General features: G+C 32.3%; 3 protein-coding genes across 3 annotated transcripts; all 3 read right to left on the reverse strand.

Annotated features, from left to right (window-relative positions):
• Positions 1-1315: 1315 nt before the first annotated feature.
• On the reverse strand, positions 1316-3940 carry LOC149906868 (leukocyte surface antigen CD53-like). The gene is made up of 5 exons (XM_090103813.1): positions 3822-3940; positions 3054-3242; positions 2281-2439; positions 1773-1976; positions 1316-1391 (listed from the first exon to the last, which is right to left on the reverse strand). Exons 1-5 carry the CDS (start codon positions 3870-3872, stop codon positions 1323-1325), a joined length of 672 nt encoding a protein of 223 aa, XP_089959939.1. The 5' UTR covers positions 3873-3940; the 3' UTR covers positions 1316-1322.
• A 1074-nt stretch (positions 3941-5014) lies between these two features.
• LOC149906869 (tetraspanin-18-like) lies at positions 5015-11991 on the reverse strand. The gene is made up of 5 exons (XM_090103811.1): positions 11866-11991; positions 6652-6840; positions 6158-6316; positions 5587-5832; positions 5015-5153 (listed from the first exon to the last, which is right to left on the reverse strand). Exons 1-5 carry the CDS (start codon positions 11929-11931, stop codon positions 5091-5093), a joined length of 723 nt encoding a protein of 240 aa, XP_089959937.1. The 5' UTR covers positions 11932-11991; the 3' UTR covers positions 5015-5090.
• A 2699-nt stretch (positions 11992-14690) lies between these two features.
• On the reverse strand, positions 14691-20530 carry LOC149906870 (23 kDa integral membrane protein-like). The gene is made up of 5 exons (XM_090103911.1): positions 20299-20530; positions 16697-16888; positions 15932-16084; positions 15392-15577; positions 14691-14958 (listed from the first exon to the last, which is right to left on the reverse strand). The coding sequence occupies exons 1-5, from the start codon at positions 20356-20358 to the stop codon at positions 14887-14889; spliced, it is 663 nt and encodes a 220-aa protein (XP_089960037.1). The 5' UTR covers positions 20359-20530; the 3' UTR covers positions 14691-14886.
• Between the last annotated feature and the right edge of the window lie 1605 nt (positions 20531-22135).

Here is a 22135-nt window from a genome sequence, read left to right on the forward strand (position 1 = left end):
CGAGCAGTTGCAACGTTGCGTTTTATTCTTAACTATAAAATGCATTGGAATATTAATTAGTACAGGCTTTGAACTGGTGGAATATAATTGTAAGTAAGATATGGAAGTTGTTGGCTATTTGTATAAGAATTTACTTGCGTCATATTGTTCATTGCACCATGAAGTACTTGGTACGTGGTGCACCGATCAAAAGTAGCTCTTGCTATAATCAAACCTATAGATAGTCTTTCTCTGTATTTAGCAAAATATAGATAGATAGATAGATAATACTTTATTGCACACACACAAGATTTACATATAACATAGAAAAAGAACAAAATATACAGATCTATAAACTGATTTTGAGCGAAAGAGAGTTGCAAATATCAATCTATCAATTACTTACGAGTGTCAATCGAATAAATATTCAGTCCAGTAGGTATACACACGTAGGTACCTAAACCTTGAAAGTCTGTCATGGGAAAAATAATAATGTACACCGTCACCATGCAATGTAAGAAAAGCTTTTATTTTCAGCGTTTTTTTGGAATATTTTTAAATTTATTGGGCGTTGTAGAAAGCGATAACAGGTAATAAATGGATTTTTTATAATTTATAATAGGATAGGTAACTGATATACGGATAATTTAATATCTATAAAATTAAAAAAAAATACATGTTCACATATTAGTTATATTAATCTAAATTATATTAAATTTAATAAACTAAAAAGCGTAAAAAATAAAAATCATAATAAACTATCTTATAAAAATGATATAAAATTAAAAAATACAGGCGTTTTTCCTACTGTGTAGGTACCTATACATAGTTTAACAATTATTCCGTTGAACATTTTACACAAATTGCACTAGTTATTTACATTATCATCAAATACTTAATCACAATTACGTCACAATGAACTGATAAAATTACAAAATATAGGTTTATAAACCCTCGGCGGGTACTTCCCTAAATACGAGCGGAATATAAAGATAAGATTAGGTTATGTCCACAATGATAAAACTTAACTAATTTATTATCACATAAAATCATGAATACACATTTTATTGAATTTAAAAATACGTTCACAACGCTAATATGTACAAAGCCTTAGCATAAATACATGGCAACGTATACAGTACTATGTTTTCGCAGACTAAAAATATGTATATTCAATTATAACAAGAGCACCTTTGTAGTAGTAATAAGTATTTATACAGAACACAAATATTTGCAGTCAAGGTCTGATTCAACAAAATAGATACTGTCAGACCTTTCAGAACCAACCAGACGTCTGATTGATTTAGAGTTCACTCAGGTAAATTGTGGGTTTAATGGTTTATTCACACAGAACGACGTCGTTTATTGCCAATCCAACAGCATAAAATCATTCCAAATAACGAAGCTGACAACTGAAAAAAAATAAATTGAATAAAGTAAAGAATTCCTCAAGAACACTCGATTCTTAATGAAGTTACAATATTGTATTGGAAACCTACCAAGTGATATATTAGACATTGAGACGAATTTACTAAGTTATTTCGCTTGAATGTAATGTATAAATTATAATAATTGATTTGATTATTTTTTTTACATCCTTTTTGAAGTGCTAATAGCCATAAACTGTTATCCTGAAGTTCCTGATTTTGGGAAAACTACAAATCATATTCCAAAATATATATACCTATAGATTCATGCATAGCATAGTCGCACTATGCTATGCATGAATCACACTATGCATGAAAATCAAGCTTCCTTCGAAAGTATACTCTAACTACCTCACAATAACCCACCTCAACAATAATAAGCATGACCATGAGCCCTCCAAGGACCAAGCCATACGACTCCAAATACACGGTTACTATCCTATAGCAACCGTCGAACGCGTTGGTACTATTGCAAACGTCGTCGATATCATCTGGACAGCATGTTGCTGGCAAACTTGGTAACACGCCAGTTGTATAAGAATCCGGACCGGTTGTGCCGCAGCAACTGAACTGTTAAATATTTGATGAAATATAGGAACTTATAAATGGCCCCGGCTGTCCATTAGGCACATAAAACCGTAAGATAAGAAATAACCCTGGTATGGCAGAAGGCGCGATTTCAATCACGGCTCGAGATCAATTTTTTTCTATTCTTTAAAAAATTGTCATGAAAAAACAAAACTATTTATCAAGGTATTTTTTCTGTCCATTTATCTCTTATATCTAAGCTGTTGTTTTTTGTTACAAGTGTTCCTGGTTACCAAATTTGGTCAAGAAAAAGTTGTAGAAAATTTTTCTAGAAGCAATTACTTACCGCTGCCTCCATAGCATGGAAGGATTCCCTCATCTGATTATTATTGAAAGCCTGTCCAAGCCAGTCCAGCACGAGCTCAGGCATTCTGTTCACACTGTTGTATATCACGATCGCTAGGTATATCTTGCCTCCAGCTAGTAGAACCGTGCTCAATGAATACTGAAAAATATGTTAGTTATTATGTTAACGAATCTACTTCAGCTGTATGTTTGAATGTAACCGACTTATAGGTTTCCGCCCGCGGCTTCGCCCGCGTTTTCAAAGAAAAACCCGTTCCCGTAGGATTTCCGGGATAAAACCTATCCTATGTCCTTTCTCGGGTATCAAAATATCTCTATACCAAATTTCATGCAAATTGGTTCAGTAGTTAAGGCGTGATTGAGTAACAGACAGACAGACAGAGTTACTTTCGCATTTATAATATTAGTATGGATTATACTGTAGGAACTCGATTTTGATTTTTGACCCACTTTAAAAGGTCAGATTAAATTCTTTCTACTGCTGTTATCAAGGATCGCTGCCATTACAATTATTGATGAGTTTCTATATAATTATTATCTTATTAATTTGTCACGTGTATGCCTGTAACTTTGTCGTTTTTCTTTTTAACCGACTTCTTCCGATAAACATTTCGGAAGCACTGTTGCTGTTAACAGATCACAATAAACTTAATTTATAAACGCTATGGAAACATTTAACTACGAAGACACAGAAAGAAAATCTCAATTCAATTGCCTCGGTCAATTGTCTAATTTTAATTGGTAGGTACTTACCACGAGTAGTAAAAATCGATTTTCATGAATGGATCCGCAGTACCCAAAACATGATATGATAAGTACTAAAACGCCTATTATAATCACTGATATAGGGATGGCTTCTATGGCGATTGGCATCAAAACTTTTAGTTCAACTGTATGCACTACCACTGCTGTTCCTAGACCTATTAGAGTGAGTCCGGCAAGCTGAAAAAGTTGAAAAAAAACTGTATTAATGTATCAGAATTTGATCTTATTAAAATTTTACTTTAAAACAAAAATAAAGATAAAGAATCGTTTTACAGGTTTTCTGTACATTGTTTGGCTTATTTAATTTTTTATTCAAATAATTATTATTTTACATGTAAGAAGGAATACATAACTTCAACGTAGACTACCAGTTTTTTGAAAATGAATTTGAGGTTCATGAATTTTTATAAAAATTTGATCTCCATAGTATTAAGTATATACCTATGCTTTAACTTTTTTTCTATAATAAGAGAGATGTCAACTATCAAGTTAATTATGACGATATCAGTAGGTAATTACTTAACATAAAAAAGTAAAAAATTTTGTATGGTTTTATGAAACCACGGTAAAAGTGAAACTGTTCGAACGGTTCCGAACACTGCTGACCAAAAAGTTTGAGACGATGTAATAAAAGTTTCACTTTAAAAACAAATTTACTTCTATTAATTTTCCGAGTTTTCACATAGAATTTTGATCAACCTGTATTCTAAGCTCAACAAATGATTAAAAAGATCAGTAATACGCAGATAAACTTACCGTAAAAATAGAATTTGCACAAAACAAAACATATTTTGCTAATAAACCCATATTTGTATATTGTATTATTTTAAGCACAGATAATTAATATATTGGTTTCAGTAATCACTAGTTCGGACTGCTGGTTGCAATGCAAACAGAAAATAAACACTTATCTTGTATCGGGGAATCGTAACGCGATAAGCATTCTGCATTGGTTGATTTATATAAAACAAATGTGGATTAAAAATATAGTAAAAATTAATATAAAAATGATGCTTAGAATTACCTAGTCACAAAATTATGTGAGACAAATTATATTCGGAAAAATGGTAGAAAGAAAACCTAGAATATCAGTAAAAAGTAGAAATATAGTTTCATTCAAATTACTTCCAAAAGCAAGTTAAGTTGACTTGTTGTAAATTATAGGACCTGAGACTCTACCAGAATAAGATTAATGAAGGTAAAAAAAATAAAGGTAACCCGGACCGAAAAAATTATTTAAAACTAACAATAAGACCGCTGGATGCAGGCCGCCGGTGACCGGTCGTACTGGAAATCCTTGAGGGAGGCCTTTGTCCAGCAGTGGACGTCCCACGGCTGTTAAGAAGAAGAAGAAGAACAACAATAAGACCAAGTATTTATCTTTATAAGTAAAAAGTATACCATTCTCGTTTATCGAAAATTTGTTTCATTTGTTCAAAAGGTTCTATTAAATCCTTTGATATAGACTGTACTTCACTACATAGTATTTAAAAACAATGTCGCTTTCTCTGTCCCTATGTCCATATGTACCTATGCTTAAATCTTAAAAACTATGCAACGAATTTTGAGACAAAGCGGGCGAAGCCGAAGGCGGAAAGCTTCCGTAATTTCCATGCAGTATTGCTGTTGCAGCAGTTGCATGCGGGTAACGCTTTATTGTACCTAATGGTAAGTAGGTATAATTTTTAACACATGTAAGACTGAAAATTTTCCACATATCTTAAAATCTAGGTCCGATTTTTCTTGGTACGATACAGTGTAATGCAATTGTAATCTAAACTGTTAATTAACAGCAACCCTTTATTACTATCTGATGTTTTATAATATAGGTAATAAGATCATATAAAGATATGTATAGAGGTGAAGGTGAATCCCCGAAACCAGAGATTTCCTATCACTTATCACAGACTTATCTTAAAATTAAACAAATGTCTTTTTTAACAAATTTTATTTCAATCGTAACAATCTATAGTATAATATAGGTAATATAACATTAACAAGGTTTATTTTTAACAATATTAAACATTAAACAGTCTTCGGGCTTCTGATGCAACAGGAGAGCGACATCGCCATAACCATAGCTAGAAACTGTAACAAGTAATTAATCATTCATAAAATAAATGTTGTTTCTGTATCAGTCCGCTAACAGGATTTCTTATTATTTCCGACCTGATCTAAGGAGGGAAATAATTAAAATCAATTAATGATTAGCGAGAAAAATAATAAGGCAAATTACTAAATTAGCTCTTCCGTGCTCTATGAGATTTTAACAAATATTTATTTTAATCGTCTTTCCATCGGACTAATTTTATATTTCGACAGTCACTGTTAATAAATGGATTTGATTTCCAATTTGTAATTTTAAATCAACATCAACTGCCCTTTAATCAGACTTTCCCTAAGCCTCAAATTGAACAAAACATCTTCTAATAAGGCGAGCAAAAAAAGTTACATTATTACCCCAGGAGCATCCTTCATCAATCAAATCTTTTAACCTAATTATTCTGGTCATTCAACTTACCTCAAAAGCAATAACAACAATGAAAGCCATTCCAACATAATGTGCTAACACGCCCAGAGCTTCCAGTAGCACGTCATTACACCCTGGATGAGCGTCATCAGCATAACAGGATAGAGCCATATCTCTATCAACTACGATAGGAGTGTCGAAGTCTGGTAGTATCGTGGCGTTTTTACAGCAAGATGCTGGAAGTCTGTCGTAGACGCCGGCATAGGAATCTGGCCCCGTGGTCCCGCAACACTTGAGCTGTGAGTGAGTAAATGGTTAGTTTTGTGGGATATAAAAGTTGGTAAGATATCGTGGAATATATTGTGAGCTGTAACTAGCGTTTGCCGGCGGCTTCGTTCGCGTTCGAAATGTTTTTTCATTTCATTCAAATCAGCTCAGCCGATTATGTAAGCAGAGGCAAACATACACAAAAAGCAAAAACTTTTACATCACTTGCGTAAGTCAAAACGTAATAGAAGTTACCATAAGATCACGAATCACGATGTAGGATTATCGCGTCCTTAGTTACGAATTAAAAAAATTTCATGTAATGTAATAGCAATAAATATTAAATGAAACTTACGGAAGCTTCCATAGCATGAAAACTTTGCAGGTCGCTATCATTAAAGGCCATTTTCAGCGAATCTACGACCATGTCCCTCAACTCCTCCTGCTCTTGGTTCCTTATGGTCATTAATCCGTAGATTTGTAGACCAGCTAAGATCAATACTATGGCAGAATACTGAAATTAAAATATCTATAATTTTATACTAAGATATTTTTATCACGTGCTCTATTATTATTTAAAAGCCAAAAATACAACACAGATTTGTCCTTGATAACTTATAAGTCTGAAATTGTTTTACTTATTATTTTTAAGGTTGCCAATATTCAGCAATAAATAATTATTTTATAGTTTGTTTGATAAAAACTTCACGTATTTTTTTACATAATCCCGAATTTATTTCATTGTTTTTTAACAATACGTATGCAAAATTATCTTTATTTATTTATTACGACTACGATTTATTGTTTCAAAATACAATATGAGACAATTTAATATCGGAAAATACTTACAATATAAAGCAAATTCTTCCTCTCAGCACACGCTCCGCACCAACCTAGAGAGCTAACGATTGCTATAACACATCCTAATACTATCGCCAGAATGACTGCGAATTTCAAACTATAAACATCGATTTGAGGACTTGAGCTCAGGTGGTAGAGAGCAATTCCACCAACTATTGCAAGACCAGCGCCTATTAACTGTAATGAGAAGAAATCTTTAATTTATGTTTGAATTGTCCAGTTTATTCATATGGTTTTTTATGCTATTGTTTTGGGACTCATAATTTTGTTTTTATGGATATTAATAGATACCTATGTAGATTGTAGTCTGTGGTTCGTATTTTTCTTTGATTTATGAATTCATGTTATAAACGAGGCATTTACTCTCATTTACTACCTCATTTTAAATTTTTTGTACAATATTATATTATTACTGTTAAATAATTAATTCAAACACCATGTTTTAGCTTCACTTCGCTTTATTTGAGAAAAGAACAGTTTACAGTTTTACATAATTAACATTGCTAACCGGCATCTGCCATCTTGCCTAATCGACTACGATACAGTGTTGCCAATATAAATGTACACATATTCCAACACGCCTCCTTACATTTATATTGTAAAACAATAAGATACACAAAATAATAACAATAAGACAAAACTTAAGAACTACAGTAATTTTCATTTAGTAACATTTACTCCTTTAAATTTAACATTTCTCTAAATTTAGTGAACTTAACATTTCCCAAAGCTTTTGTAAATATATCTGCAATATTATTTTCTGATTCTATCTTGACTACTTCAATACTTCCTTGCTTAACATTTTCATTTACAAAATGATAGTGAACTTCAATGTGCTTAGAATTCTTAGTAAAGTTTCCATATTTAGAAATTATTACAGCTCCTGAATTATCTTCATAGATTTTAACTGGTTTACAAACTTTAGTAAATACATCATTCATTAAACAAATAAGAAAATTTAATTCTGTTACTGCTTCTGATAAAGCTACATATTCAGCAAATGTTGAAGACTTTGTTACACAACTTTGTTTTTTAGATTTCCAATAAATAACATTTCCAAACAATCTTATGACAAATCCTGTCGTAGATTTCCTATCCACAATATCTCCAGCCCAATCGGCATCAACAAAGCAATCTAGAATATCAGCATTATTATTATTACAATAAGTTAATTTAAGATCTCTTGTCAAATACAAATACTTTAAAACTCTCAAAGCATACTTAAAATGTGTTTCGTTATAACAATTTTGAAATCTGCTTAAGTAATTTACACTGTAAGATATATCAGGTCGAGTACCTGAACTAATATACAAAAGAGCACCAATCAAATTTCTATATTTTACATCCTCATTAATATCAGATTGTTCCAATTTTAAATTTATTTCTATAGGAGTTTTAAACAATTTTGCATTCTCAATATTATAACGTTTAGCTAAAGACTCAATATAAGATTTCTGACTTAACGTTAGGATATTACTTTGATTATACATATATTCAATCTCAATACCAATGTAGTTTTTAACTATTCCAATATCTTTCATTTTAAATTTTTCAGACAATTTAATTTTTATATCAGCAATGACCTTTTCATTTTCACAACATATTAATAAATCATCAACAAATAAAAGAATATAAACAGTTAAGTTCTTCTCCCTTCTAACATACAAACAATAGTCATATTTACTTCTGTAAAAATCTAAATTAGTTAAGAAATCATTAAAACATTCATACCAAGCACGGGGACTTTCTTTTAAACCATACAATGATTTATTTAGTTTATAAACTTTATCACTTCTATTTTCATAACCAATTGGTTGTTTTACATAAACTTCAGATAACACTCTACCATTTAGGAATGCTGTTTCAACATCCATTTGATGAATGACTAAAGAATTTTGACAACAATAAGATAATAATAATTTAAGTGTTGGCATTTTAGCAACAGGAGAATAAGTATCATCAATACAATTTGTTTGTTGAAAACCTTTTACTACTAACCTAGCTTTGTATTCATTTTCACTTTTCTTTTTATACACCCATTTCACATCAATTACCTTTTTGTCCTTAGGAGGTTTGTCAACTAGAGTCCATGTGTTATTTTTCATTAAACTGTCCATCTCTTTATCCATTGCTTCTTTCCATTTCATTGCCTCATCACATGTAGTCGCCTCCTGAAAATCAACCGGAGTCAAAGCATCGCAGTAATTACTGTATATGCAATAATAACCAAATTCTTCATCAAAACGAAGTGGGGGTTTGACTTCTCTTCTTGATCTTTTATACTTTTCTTCATTTTCCGAGTGTTTAATTGTATCTCTTTCCTCTTGTGTCTTTTTGTCTTCCATTTCCTTTTCTTTTATTTCATATTCAGTATTATTTTCATCATTTCCTTCAAAACCACACAATTTAACTTCTTCCTCAATTATATCACAATTTCTAGCAATAGTAACTCTGTTGTTAATTAGCACTCTGTATCCAGTATCAGTATAACCAAGTAAAATTCCAACTTCTGATTTCTTATCCCATTTAGACCTTCTCCGTTCTTCGGGTATTCTAACAAACACTTTACTTCCATACATTCTCAAATTTTTGACAGATGGCTTCTTGTTGAAAAATATTTCATATGGTGTTTTCCTTTCAATAGTATTAGTCAAAGTTCTGTTCTTAAGATAAGCAGCTGTTTTAATTATTTCTGGCCACCATCTTCTTTCTACCTTTGCTTCGGATAAAAGACATCTACCCATATCCATTAATGTACGATTGTATCTCTCTGCCGTTCCATTTAATTGATGAACATATGCTGGACAGGGTTTTATTATAATTCCTTTCTCTTTTGCGAACTGAAAAACTCTTGCATTCATGTATTCCTTCCCATTGTCGCATCGCAGTTCCTTTATCATTTTTCCTGTCAAGTTCTGTACCTCATTAACATATTGCACCAAGTAGTCAAAAACCTCATACTTTGATCTGATACAATAAACTTTAACTAATTTGCTGTAATCATCTATAAAGCTCAAAAAATATTTTTCTCCGTTATGTCCTGTAGTCTGATGTGGCCCATTTAAATCAGTATGAACAATATCTAATATCTCCTCTGCTTTTCGTCTATTATTATGAAATGGTAAGTTATGCATTTTATTTTCAATACATATTGCACATTTTAAATATTCATTTTCAATCTCTTTAGGTAACCCATCTAACGATTCATTTTTACACATTAATTCCAAACTTTTAAAATTAATATGGCCCATAGTACGATGTAGTTTTTCTTTTACAGTCATATCCTTTTTACTCATATTTGCTTCTGATATTTCTTCATACATGTAACTTTTCATCTTATACAGTCTTTCTTCCTTAAATGCAATTGCTATGACCTTTCCATAATTGTTGTAAATTTTTGACAATCTCCCCTTTGAACTAATTGAGTTTTTATCAGTAATTTTAGAATAACTTAATAAATTTGCTTTCATTTCTTTTACATAAAAAACATTTTTAATAGTCACTTCAATTTTTTGTCCATAGACTAGGAAATAAGTTTTAATATTACCAATTTTTGTAGCTTCTAATATTGTTCCGTCACCAATTTTAACTTTAACAGGCTTATTTAATATCTCACAGGAATTGAAGTACTCATCAGTATTAATAATATGGTCTGTGCATCCACTGTCTAGTAACCAATTTATTTGACCATTCTGTGGCTTATCATTCTCCGTTGTTGTATTATTAACAATAGTAGTATAAAAATTGTTACCTTGACTGTCTTGAGCATTACGGTGATAATGTCCTGCGCCTCGTCCTCTGTTATTATATGAACCACGTCCTCTGTTATTGTATGAACCATGTCCTCTGTTATTATATGAACCATTTGCACGAAAATTAGAAAAACCACGTCCTCGACCACGGTTTACATATCCAGATTTACAGTCTTTTCTTAGGTGGCCGGGTTTCCCACAGCTATAACAATTATATGATGGTTTGGCGTCAGCTTTAAAAGCATTTGATGTATCATTAGAAGTTTCGCTCACATTTTCCGTATTTTTCACTTTTATTTTACTCTTTAAATAATCAACTGTTCTTTCACGCTCTGGCAAGACATCAATTAAATCACCTATATAGCTGTAACTTGCTGGTAATGCTTTTAGCATATAATTAAGTTTTTCTATTTCTGATACCGTTGCACCTGCCTGTTTCAACTCATTTACAGACTTTTCAAAATCGTCGAAAAAAAGTGACACTTCAGAATAATTTTTCAACTTAATATTTTCGAGGTTATGTCGACAAACTATTTGTAACGCTGTTGATTGCTTTAGATACATCTCGTCGAATTTCTTTATAATTTCGTAGGCTGAATCGATTTCACTTATATATTCCAATTGCTTGTTGGTTATTGCACTATAAATGTAGTTTGTTGCTTGGACATCTTTGTCGTCCCACTCATCATTGTCGGTTGCTTTTTTCGGTCGCATTACAACATCTTTGCACTTTTTGAACTGTAGAAATTTCAATATTCTTATTTTCCAATTACTGTATTCCGTACCGTCGAAAATTGGAATATTAATATCATTACTTTTGGTCGCCATTTTTTCCTTTGTTCTCGTTCGTTTTAATTCTTCTAACTTTTTGTAGTTCTCGTTATAGTACTTTTCGAAACTTTTTAACCACGGACTGCTACCATGTTAAATAATTAATTCAAACACCATGTTTTAGCTTCACTTCGCTTTATTTGAGAAAAGAACAGTTTACAGTTTTACATAATTAACATTGCTAACCGGCATCTGCCATCTTGCCTAATCGACTACGATACAGTGTTGCCAATATAAATGTACACATATTCCAACAATTACTACCGGTCCGCCCCGGCTTCGCCCGTGGTACATATGAAAAATAGATGTTGGCCGATTCTCAGACTTACCCGATTTGCACAGAAAATTTCATGAGAATCGGTCCACCCGTTTCGGAGGAGTAGGTATGCAGACTAACATTGTGACACGAGAATTTTATATATAAGATTGTATAATAATTATTGGTCTTATAAAATAAAATCAAAACGTCGAAAACTATGCAAAAGTTAATTGTGCAAATGGCGGCCTTATATCTCAAAGCCATTTCTACCAGGCAACCTTCAGGCAAAGGCCATATTATATTTAATTTAGTAATGTCTTACAAATGTTTACTTTATTAAATAAGTGAATGAATACTTACAAAGAAAAATAAATTAATGCTAACTAAAATGTATCTCACTACGAATTTCCCTAGACAGACACACATGTTTAGAACTTGGCTAACTGAACTAAACTATTGCTGCTTCAGTGAGGTATAACACTATCATACAAGGGCACTTCTAATTGTATGCCACTTTAAACTAGATCAATACCTTTCTAGGATAAGTGGTGAGATGCGTCACTATTTTAAAATAATATAAAAGTATAATTTTTATTATGGTCATTGAATTATGAGAAATAAAAATTAAACAAAAACTTTATAGGATCACTATGTTGTCCGTCTGTCTGTCTATCAAAATCCTTTTTCTCAGGAACGCATGAACGCAGGAGAGGCAAGGCAAGCTGAAATTCATATCAAATACTACTCTCTAGTTGAAGCAAACTTCTAAGCCAACGCAATTAAAATAAATACACATACAATACAGCCGTTCATGCTACAAATCTTGAAATTTATAATGAAACAACGTCTTATAGCAGATCCTAAGCATACAATAAAAAACATGTTTGTACGTAACCCTCATTCCGCGAGTCCGACTCGCACTTGGCCGGTTTTACTTTTACTTTGCACGGCGTGAAAACTGAAACATCGCAAGAAAATTTTTCATTCTAATTTAATTATTTGTTTGGGATCGTATATGGGCTGATGATGGTGATTTATTTAAAAATAGTAAAGATGTATTTTATAGCCCTCTAAATCAATCACGTCATCTCATTTTTTGTATATTGATGATAATAATATTAAAAGCCTTCTTTATTGTTTAAATAAAATTAATATGAAATATTCCGGACGAAACTCCAGGACACAATATAACAAATCAGAATTATCAGGAAATTAAGATAGCAATTGTAATAGGTATTAAAATTATTATTAATTGTTATTTATCTATAAGAACACTTGTTGCTTTAATATTTTGTTTGTTAGAATACTTAGAAACTGAGGTTAAATTTAATTAAGGGAAACAAATGAAACCCTTGAGAGCCAATGACACAAAAGTAATACAGCTAATAATTTAATAATTGCATATTGTAACTCTCCAAGAACAATGTCAAACTTCCATACATGTTTGTTACGCAGAAAATGTAGCGTCTATACGAGAATAAAATTATAAAATGTTCAGCATAAGTCTCTGTTACTTTCAAGATTGAGAACATACCTTATATTTTTAATCCCTACCGTCTTAAATAATGTGAAACTGTATGTATCTTCACGTCTACACCACTGAATCGATTTGGATGAAATTAGTTTAAAGATAGTTTGAGACCTGTTTATCACGATGAACTATGACAATAAAAGAGAAAAGCTTTGATGATACAGTGGCAGATGATTTTAATAAACAAGGAGGAGTAGCAGAATCAATTTTCATCATTACTTTTGAGCGAGAATATTGAGTATTGAGTTGGTCCATCTAAAAGTGAGAAGCAAACATCTTGAGCGTCATTTTGCCTTAAAAATTATAAGGAAATATTTTTTACTATTTATTTATTATGTGCCTACCTGCTCAAGTGCAATTATTATAAGTCCTAGTGTTCATTAGTTATTATTATGTCTAGGTAAAGTGTTGTCACAGAATACTTAATAGCTAACGCTATTGAAATTACATTGTATATAATACATAGAAAATACAACAAAAAAAGAAAAAATGTTGTGTGGTTTTATGAAACCACGGTAAAAGTGAAACTGTTCGAACGGTTCTGAACACTGCTTTGTGTAGCGCATGTCGCGTGACGGTCGGCTACCGAGTAGATACCTACTCGGCAGCCGCGATACGTACGCGACATGCGCTACACAGACCAAAAATTTTGAGACGATATAATAAAAGTTTCACTTTAAAACAACTATAAGATTTGAATTACTGCCGTTTTTTAACATTTTCAAGAATTGATGGTAATGTATACTTAGTAATAAGTATTTGACATGTATTTGACCTGATAATATAATAAGTTATAATAAAATATACTAGTAGGAATGGTTTAAAATTAGGAAGCAGTGTTCTATCTATATTTAGTAAATTATAATAAAATTTGTGTGATGTTGGATATTTCAGGAATATAACGAATGTTGGGTGGAAAATAAAACGACATTTTAATTTTTATATTTATTTTAATAGTATAATATATGAAAATACACATACTATTTGGTTATTTATGCGTAGTTGTTACAAACATAAGGTAACTAAAATTTAACTTATAAAACAATTTTTTGGGTAGAAGGAACAATCTCATGCATTTGTAAACTTAATAAATAACTTTACTTATTTTAACTTTTTTGTTTTAAACAAAGGAAATCATACTTTTTATTAGGTATACTATACCATACATACAAACACCTTGCTTAGAAATCGAGTTTCATTCTTAAAAGAATATAGATAGTTAAAAAAAACTTAAAATACACTTATTTTTTTAACAATTTTTAGAAATTGTTTAGATATTGTCACCGAACCTTGATAAGTGTACAAAGTTTGAATTAAAACTGTCCATAGAAAGTGAAAATCGGATACATACAAACGTACAGGTGAAGCTAGAAAAAGCGTAAAAAAATGTGTGCGTGTACTAGTGTACACACGTAAGTGAAACTTCTTTATGACCTTATTTTTCAAAAAATAATTTACTATATGCAACTTTACAGAAATACGTCCAATCATGCGTGGTAGGGATAAGAAAAAGATGGCGCGTAACGGAAAAATGTCACGCGTAACGAAAAAATGTTACAATAAATTTTTTTCCAACCCCAAAAGAAGTTTCACTTCAAAAATTGTAAAAGTAAATCAAAAATGTATACCCGTTCACACTGAGTTTGTCAGTCAGTGGAATACAAAACAAACTTAGCGCGAACGGGCTGTGTATACCTACTTACGAATAAGTATTTTTCTCAATAAAATCGATAAAAACTTGCAAATAAATACTTCGGTGTTAAAAAACGGTAAATACTTAATACAAAACATGGTAACACATAAACTTAAGAATTAAAACTAATGCTAAATTATATTAGTATATAATATAACTAGTAGTGTGTTCTTCTGCTTTGATTGCGCACGTGGTTGGCGAGACAGAGAGCGAAAATAACTGCAACCAACTGAAAAAAAAATAGTTTAGTAAAAATAAATTTATTTATTTTTATTATTATAAAGCTGAAGTTGGTTTTCTTGATTGATTGCACTAATCTCAGGAACAACAGGTGCTATTTGAAAAATTATTGTCTGTTAGATAGTTCATTTATCGAGGATTGCTATAGGCTATTTTATATCATAATGCTAAGACCAATAGAAGCAGAGCAATAAAGGTAAAACTGTGGGGCACAGCAAGTATTAAATAATATTTGATAGAGTCGATGTTAAGCTTGTGAGTTGATGATAAAGAAAGGCAAATTACAATGCATATCCTCTAATGATTTTAAAGAAATGATGACCACTTGATAATGGAAAAATCTTTGAAACTAATAAATCTAGAAGTTGAATTATTAAATATTGAACTTAGTTTAGTTGAAAAAATAAACCATAAAGTCATACCTCAATAGAGACAACACTGATAGCCACAGCGCCGATAGCCACTCCGAAGGTCTGGAAGAAGTCCTCGACAGCGTTGGAGCAGCCGCTGTAAGCGTTAAGGGCAGTGCAGGGGAGGGACGCACAGCAGGTATCCGGTAGTGAGAAGTTCATGTAAGACGCTGCACCTTGGGGACCGCAGCATTTGAACTGGAATCAAATAATGTCGAATTGTTACTTAGTTTTATAGGATTCAAATGCTTTATAATTAACATTAATTATGTATTGTTTGGTTTAGGTGGTTGGAGAATCCTTTTAAAAATGAACAGTTGTGATAACAATTTTGATATAATTAAATAGGTTTAATTATATTGAGTGTTTTAAATTCAATATATAATAATAATAATTCAATGGTAAAGGGTTTAAATGAATTAGTTAGGTGTTGAACAATATTTGAACTAGCTTTGGTATCCAGTTGGTATTCCATATGTTGATCATTAATATATTAATATTTAGATATGTGTTATTTGTGTTCTTAGTAAGTTGTGAGTACTTTTCACTCACCGTTCTTTCAATTCCTTGGAATGCCTGTCTATCCTTGTTGAAGGAATCGGTCAACCAGCGCGGAATCTCTTGTACGTAGCTATCCAGGTTCACGAAGATAAGTATAGCCAATGTCAATTTCGCTAGCATCAACACCAACATGAATATTGAGTACTGAAATGGACGTTCAAGACAATATAAATATTATGATCACAAATCACAGCTGTTGTGAGCTGAGATTTATTGAATATCAAAAATCAAAATATGAGTTTACAGTTTCAGGTTTACACTTTATCAAGTTGCAAGACTGTTGACAGTTGACATGTGTTACAGATTATGCAGATTGCAGAATAGTATGAAAATCTGAAAATTATTTATTTAGGAAAAATGTAACCGAACGTGTGAATCGCATTATATCTCATTACGCTCCTCGCTCCTCGCTCGCGGCGACTTTAATTGTACTCATGGCTCATGCAGTAGCGAAGCAGTCGCTGGCAGTGCACAATGCACATGCAGTAGGCAGAATGTTACGTCGCGGACGTGTTCTTATTTTTAACTGACTTCAAAAACGGAGGAGGTTCTCAATTCGTCGGAATCTGTCTTATTTCGAAATACGATATTACAAGTTTAAGCCCTATATTACACTCACTTCAATTGTTTCGTCACTCTATAATTACTAAACATATTTTTTAAGGTCTACCTTGGTTTACGACTCGTAAGATTTAACGAATCAGTTTTTGAACAAAATTGTATAGGTAAATCATTAATCAAGGACAGTATACTCACAGTAATGAGCATGCAGTTGTTCTCCTTGATGGCACCACAGCATCCGAAGAAGGCTATCAAGAAGACGACAACACCAAGTACGATGGCCGTAATGGGAGCTAACTGGAAGTTAGCCGACTCGATTGCATCCACTATTTCCGATACTTGGAGCTGCACTGCGATTCCCAAACCAACGAGGGCTAAACCAGCCAACTGTAATAATAAAAATAATAATTTATTTAACGGTTTAACGGTTTCACGGCCGAAATCGATAATCTTATCAAGGATTAGCGGTTAGCATCAATACTGTCTTTCTCAGAAATCGGATCGCTACATGGGTTGTGACTTTTGGATAAGGATTGATTTTATTAAATTTCTAGAAAGGTGGCCGCTACAAAATCTAAAAGCGATGAGGGCCATAAACCTAGTTTAAATATTGTGGTAGGTATTATGAATTACTGTTCAATGTTTGAAAAGCGTATTATTATATTTTGTGTTTATTTGTGTCAATTCGTACATATTACAATTATTAATATCTGTATTTAGGTGCGTGCGTACGTATATTCTAATAAATAAATTAAAATATTTTCATCCATTTCCCTACTAGATGGCGTTGCTTGCCATATACAAGTTAAATATAACCTGTTTTTTGTGCTTTGATTCGAAATTAGATTGGATTTTTCCCTATAAAAACCTTTGGAGAGTGACTTTATTCTTATTTCATAAAAACAAAACTTTACAACTTTGTTTGAAGGGACTATTACGCAAAAAAATAATTTTTCATTCTTAAATCTTGATCAGGAGTCATTTTGCAATAATTATGGATATCATTTATACACATTGAGATCATTCTAAATAAACTGTTTCTTTATGCATGCAGACTTTATCTACGCCCTAAAAACAACTATCAGGGGTACCTATCTTATCTCTTATCAGTTGCGACGCACACAAATGCTATTCCTTTACACAACTATTATCGACAATATTGTTTTTCTTTGTAAATATGCCAATATCATTAGATTCGGAATGATAGGTATTTCAATTGAAACGGTATTTCTCAGAAGAGTAAAGGATGATTCATGCGATCAGGCTCCCGCACTGGTTAAAATGTTTTTAACTGATTGCTGCAGTCAAAAATAGTTTTGACCTGTAATAGTCTTTGACTGTAACATATACATTTCCTAGATGATCAATGCCCTAAGTCAAGATCGTTTTTAGTGCAAAGATAATACATAGTATCTACACAGCGATACAAGTCGAGCGAGCATGCCGCAGCAGAGACCGGCGCGGCGAGCGTCAGACGCGACTTTAGGGCGTTTCCCGATCAAACAAACCCAACTATACCGGTATACAACGACCTCTTGACCTTCAAATTTCAGCGGAATTATTTGATAATTTTCTTCATTGAATAAACTTATCTATTTTGACTAAGGCCCGGTTTTCCGTCTGCAAGAAAACTTCCGCAAGAAATGTACTTAGCTTGCAAGTCTACTTGCAGGTAGGCGGCGTTAGACTTGCAAGCTGCTGTCAGACAGACTGTCGGACATATTTTCTTGCGGAAGATTTCTTGCAGATGGAAACGCGGCCTAAGGGCGTCGGTCAAAACGGTTTTTGACTGATTTTTGCAGTCAAAAGTGTTTGTATAGCAAAACTATGTACAGTGTAAACTCTATATTATAACGTCACTTAAGGGACCGTGCATTTTTCGACGTTATATAGAGTGGTCGTTAAATGGAGAGAAAGGGAAAATTGCATGATTGGTCCCGAGACAGGAATATTATTTTGACATTGCCTATGAAACCATGTTATCATCGCTTGATCAAGGTCTTCATATTGAGGTTTCTTCAATTTTTTAGCAGATCGTCCATCTTCTTCGGCATGCAGAATTTTTTCTTTATTTTTCTACGACTGCATTTCTGAGAATCTTCGGTATGTCAGTAAAAAAGAATATAAACAACTACATTTTCATTGATTTCGGCAACTTAGTCAGTACTTCCTTGTCCTAGTTCCTAGTTGTAATGTCTTATTGTGGTCGTTATTTAGAGTGAGCGTGATGCTATATGGAGTGTATTATTGTATAGACAACAATATAAACCAACCAAAGTCGAGAAATCTTGACGTTATACGGAGTTTGACGTTAAATGGAGTGTCGTTATATAGAGTTTACACTGTATTATCCGTGGTAAGAATCTTATTAGAAACTAATACGATAAATCGGTGAGTTTGTGTGTTTGTGTCATGTACTAACTACTAAGTACCTACTTTATTATCAAATTAGTTTTCTACTAAAAAAATAGGTAATATATACGTAGTATATTATTATTAGTCTGTGGTAATATGTAATATTCTCGAAGGGGAGATATCATTCATCCAGAGGAGTAGGTACTGCAGTCTGCAGACTACTGTTATAATTTTTACGTAAAAGGTGTGATGCTACAGTATTATTAAGCCCTTGGTTTAATCCAAATAAAAATCAATCAACGAATACCTATTAATCCTTTTATGTTAACGAAACAATGAATAATTTAGCGATATTTTCAAACCAGTTTTCGGAGAGCATTGTCGAATTAGAATAATCAACTAGTGATAGATAATATCGTAGTAATAATATTTTAAATAAGAATGATTGTAGGGATTGTAGGTATGTTTGTTTTTTACTCCTTCACGCAAAAACTGGTGAACCGATTTTCGTGAAATTTGCCGCACACATAGGAATATATTCCATAGAGTTTTCACCCGAAAATCCCACTGGAAGGGAACTATGCGGGTTTTACTTCGACTACGCGGCCGCGGCCGCGGGTGAAAAGCTAGTCTTACCATATAAAAGTTCAAAATCTGCAAATTATGATCATTAAATTTTTGTATTAATAAAAAACATGGCATTGTGTTGATGATTCAAACATGAATCAGTTAGTGGGTGTAAACTGTAAGTACCTATATCGAACATTGCACAACAGATTTAGGTAGGTAATTAATTAATCTAATATCATATTAAAGTAGTACTAGCTTCCCTGAAATACGTTGTTCTGCCATATTGCCCCTTTTCGTGTTTTCTCTCCAAAAGAACATTCCTCAAGCCTTATAAATTCCAATGCCAATAAAATGCCATATAGAAAAATTTCCAAATCGGTCGCCATGGCGCGGCGTTCTCGAGTCTTAGCAAAACATTTGGCGATTCATTTTTGTGATTTTATCATAAACTAGTAATAATAATGTACTTACCATGTAAAAAATTTAAACATACAAATGACTACCTAAACGAATTATATACCTACGTATACATATAGGTACATATAATAGGTACCTACAAAACGTTTTACTACATAATGGATCTATTATACCTATCTACCTATATACCTAATACCTATTATAGGTTATGATTCCACAACGTATTCTAATGTCATGCTAAGGAATATTCCCATTTTTACGAACGGTTGAATTATATTCTTATCATCGATAGGTACTTATTCTATTATATATCATATAATAGAATAAGTACCTATATATATTCATAATATTAGTGCATTTCGTTTTTCAGATAAGATTACTGAAGTCTGAAACATTATTATTTAGTAACAAACTTTTTTAAAACTTAGCATAATTAAGTCAAAAGTAAAACTTACCGCAAAGAAAAGATTTGCGAAGAACAAAATATATTTGACAAGGAATTCGCCACAACCCATTTTGATGTATTTTATTTACTTTTTAACGAAAACTTAATAGCGTAGGTACTCGCCGTGTTTCGAATATCAACTGAATAAAAAATGCGGCGGTAACGCGTAGTATCTATTTAGGAATCTGGTAACACTGTCAGTTATCAGTAGATAACAGGTTTAGTTCTTCTGGGAACGCGTTGGTCACTGCCAATAAATTATAAGAATGATCAATAATTATAAGGGCAAAATTTACGAACGATATTATGACTAATGGTCGGGGTGACGAATAATATTGACAACAGAGATTTGATTCAATAGTTTCCTTGTTTGTGTATTACAGATCTGGGTTTATCTATGGTTAATAATTATTATGTATTAATATTAATACATATTTAGTTATGTTAGTTAGTTATCTAACTTGGATTTTTTTTATGTTTCAATTTTTAATACCAATAAAATATTATATAATCATGTGTAACGTCAAGTAACTATTCTCTAATCTGTGGTAACGTGTCGTTTGTTTATAAAATGTGTTTTAAAATCTGGCGTGAGTTTTTGAATATAACTGCCCACGCCATTTTGGTTAGCTTTCCCCCTTTCAGTATTTTTCCGACCCAGGTGTGCCCTAGACTGGACTGTTAATGCAGAAGGAATCTGATGCTATGTCTAGACATATGGTTTTGATAAAACGTGTAAGTTTGCCTGTATCTGTGTCTGTTAGGTTAGGTTAGGTTTGAAACGTCTTGATATAAAAATATTGGTGTTATCAGTCATAAATAAAGATTACTTTTTTTACAAAATTTTCCATTCCATAATTAGATAGGTAGGTAGATAAAAAATAACATAACAATACCTACCATAAAACTGAAAGTTTGCCTGTCTGTTAGGTTGTCACGAAATTTGGTATAAACATAGACGAAGACTGGGACTTGGGAGTCAAATCATTGATAATTATTAAGTCTACGTATAGAGGAGACACGACGAACAAAATCTGTGAGCCAAGATCGGCGCAGCGGCGAAAAGCTACATGTTCTGTGAATTTTTAGCTATTATGTAGTAGATTACAAATAATGATTAAAAAAGTCGTCCTATGGTGATAATTTATGGACTTAAGTATACTAGTTATTTTTTTAATAAATACACAATTTTTGATTCCGTCTTTTTTTTCGTAGTCGATAATTTTTAGTCAAAATGTTAATTAACCTGTTAAAATAACTCATAAGCTTTTGGAAATCGACCCATAAACTTCGGAGATGTATCAAAAAATAGAAAGCAAGTCTACAAAAAAATAAAAATTGAATAACATGAAAAATATTATAGATAGACTCCACCTTTTGAAGTTTATTTTCGATATTTCTTCATGAATATTCAGAATATTACGGGTGGTCACGTCATGTGCATGAGCGACATTGTATAAAAAGTGCCGAAGTGGTGGCAACACTTTTGGCGATTCGTTTTTATCATAAACTAATAACTAACTAACTAATTTAACATATGTATTATATAAAAAAATTTAAACATATAAGAGATTATTTAGGTATATAATATAGTACCTATATTGCCGCGGCCACACATTGGAGATATTTGCACCAACGTAACGTTTTGCGCCCAATGCACCAATGTATGTATCAGTACTTTGACACAATGTAGACATTGCGTCCAATCACTGTCCAATGCCCAATACTAACGCGCTCAGTGTCGGTTTTCGATCGTTCAAAGGAGAGGGGAATGAAAAGGGAGTGCGCGGGGGCATCTTGGACACAACGCCGCGCTCGCGCCACACATATCGTCTCTGTCAGTCGCC

Source organism: Colias eurytheme, chromosome 7, assembly GCF_061535395.1.
Source record: "Colias eurytheme isolate Ceu_HAF_F1 chromosome 7, ilColEury1 Martin Lab GWU primary, whole genome shotgun sequence".
In the NCBI taxonomy this organism is placed as follows: domain Eukaryota; kingdom Metazoa; phylum Arthropoda; class Insecta; order Lepidoptera; family Pieridae; genus Colias; species Colias eurytheme.

Excerpts from the sequence above, each read along its gene's own strand:
- LOC149906868 (XM_090103813.1), bottom strand. The coding sequence starts at position 3,872 with ATGGGTTTATTAGCAAAATATGTTTTGTTTTGTGCAAATTCTATTTTT. Across the intron at positions 3,243-3,821 it reads GTGCAAATTCTATTTTTACG|CTTGCCGGACTCACTCTAAT; the intron begins GTAAGTTTATCT and ends CAACTTTTTCAG. Across the intron at positions 1,977-2,280 it reads TCCATGCTATGGAGGCAGCG|TTCAGTTGCTGCGGCACAAC; the intron begins GTAAGTAATTGC and ends AATATTTAACAG.
- LOC149906869 (XM_090103811.1), bottom strand. The coding sequence starts at position 11,931 with ATGTGTGTCTGTCTAGGGAAATTCGTAGTGAGATACATTTTAGTTAGC. Across the intron at positions 6,317-6,651 it reads GGAAGAATTTGCTTTATATT|TATTCTGCCATAGTATTGAT; the intron begins GTAAGTATTTTC and ends TTTTAATTTCAG. Across the intron at positions 5,833-6,157 it reads TTCATGCTATGGAAGCTTCC|CTCAAGTGTTGCGGGACCAC; the intron begins GTAAGTTTCATT and ends ACTCACTCACAG.
- LOC149906870 (XM_090103911.1), bottom strand. The coding sequence starts at position 20,358 with ATGGGTTGTGGCGAATTCCTTGTCAAATATATTTTGTTCTTCGCAAAT. Across the intron at positions 16,085-16,696 it reads ACAACTGCATGCTCATTACT|TACTCAATATTCATGTTGGT; the intron begins GTGAGTATACTG and ends CGTCCATTTCAG. Across the intron at positions 15,578-15,931 it reads TCCAAGGAATTGAAAGAACG|TTCAAATGCTGCGGTCCCCA; the intron begins GTGAGTGAAAAG and ends ATTTGATTCCAG.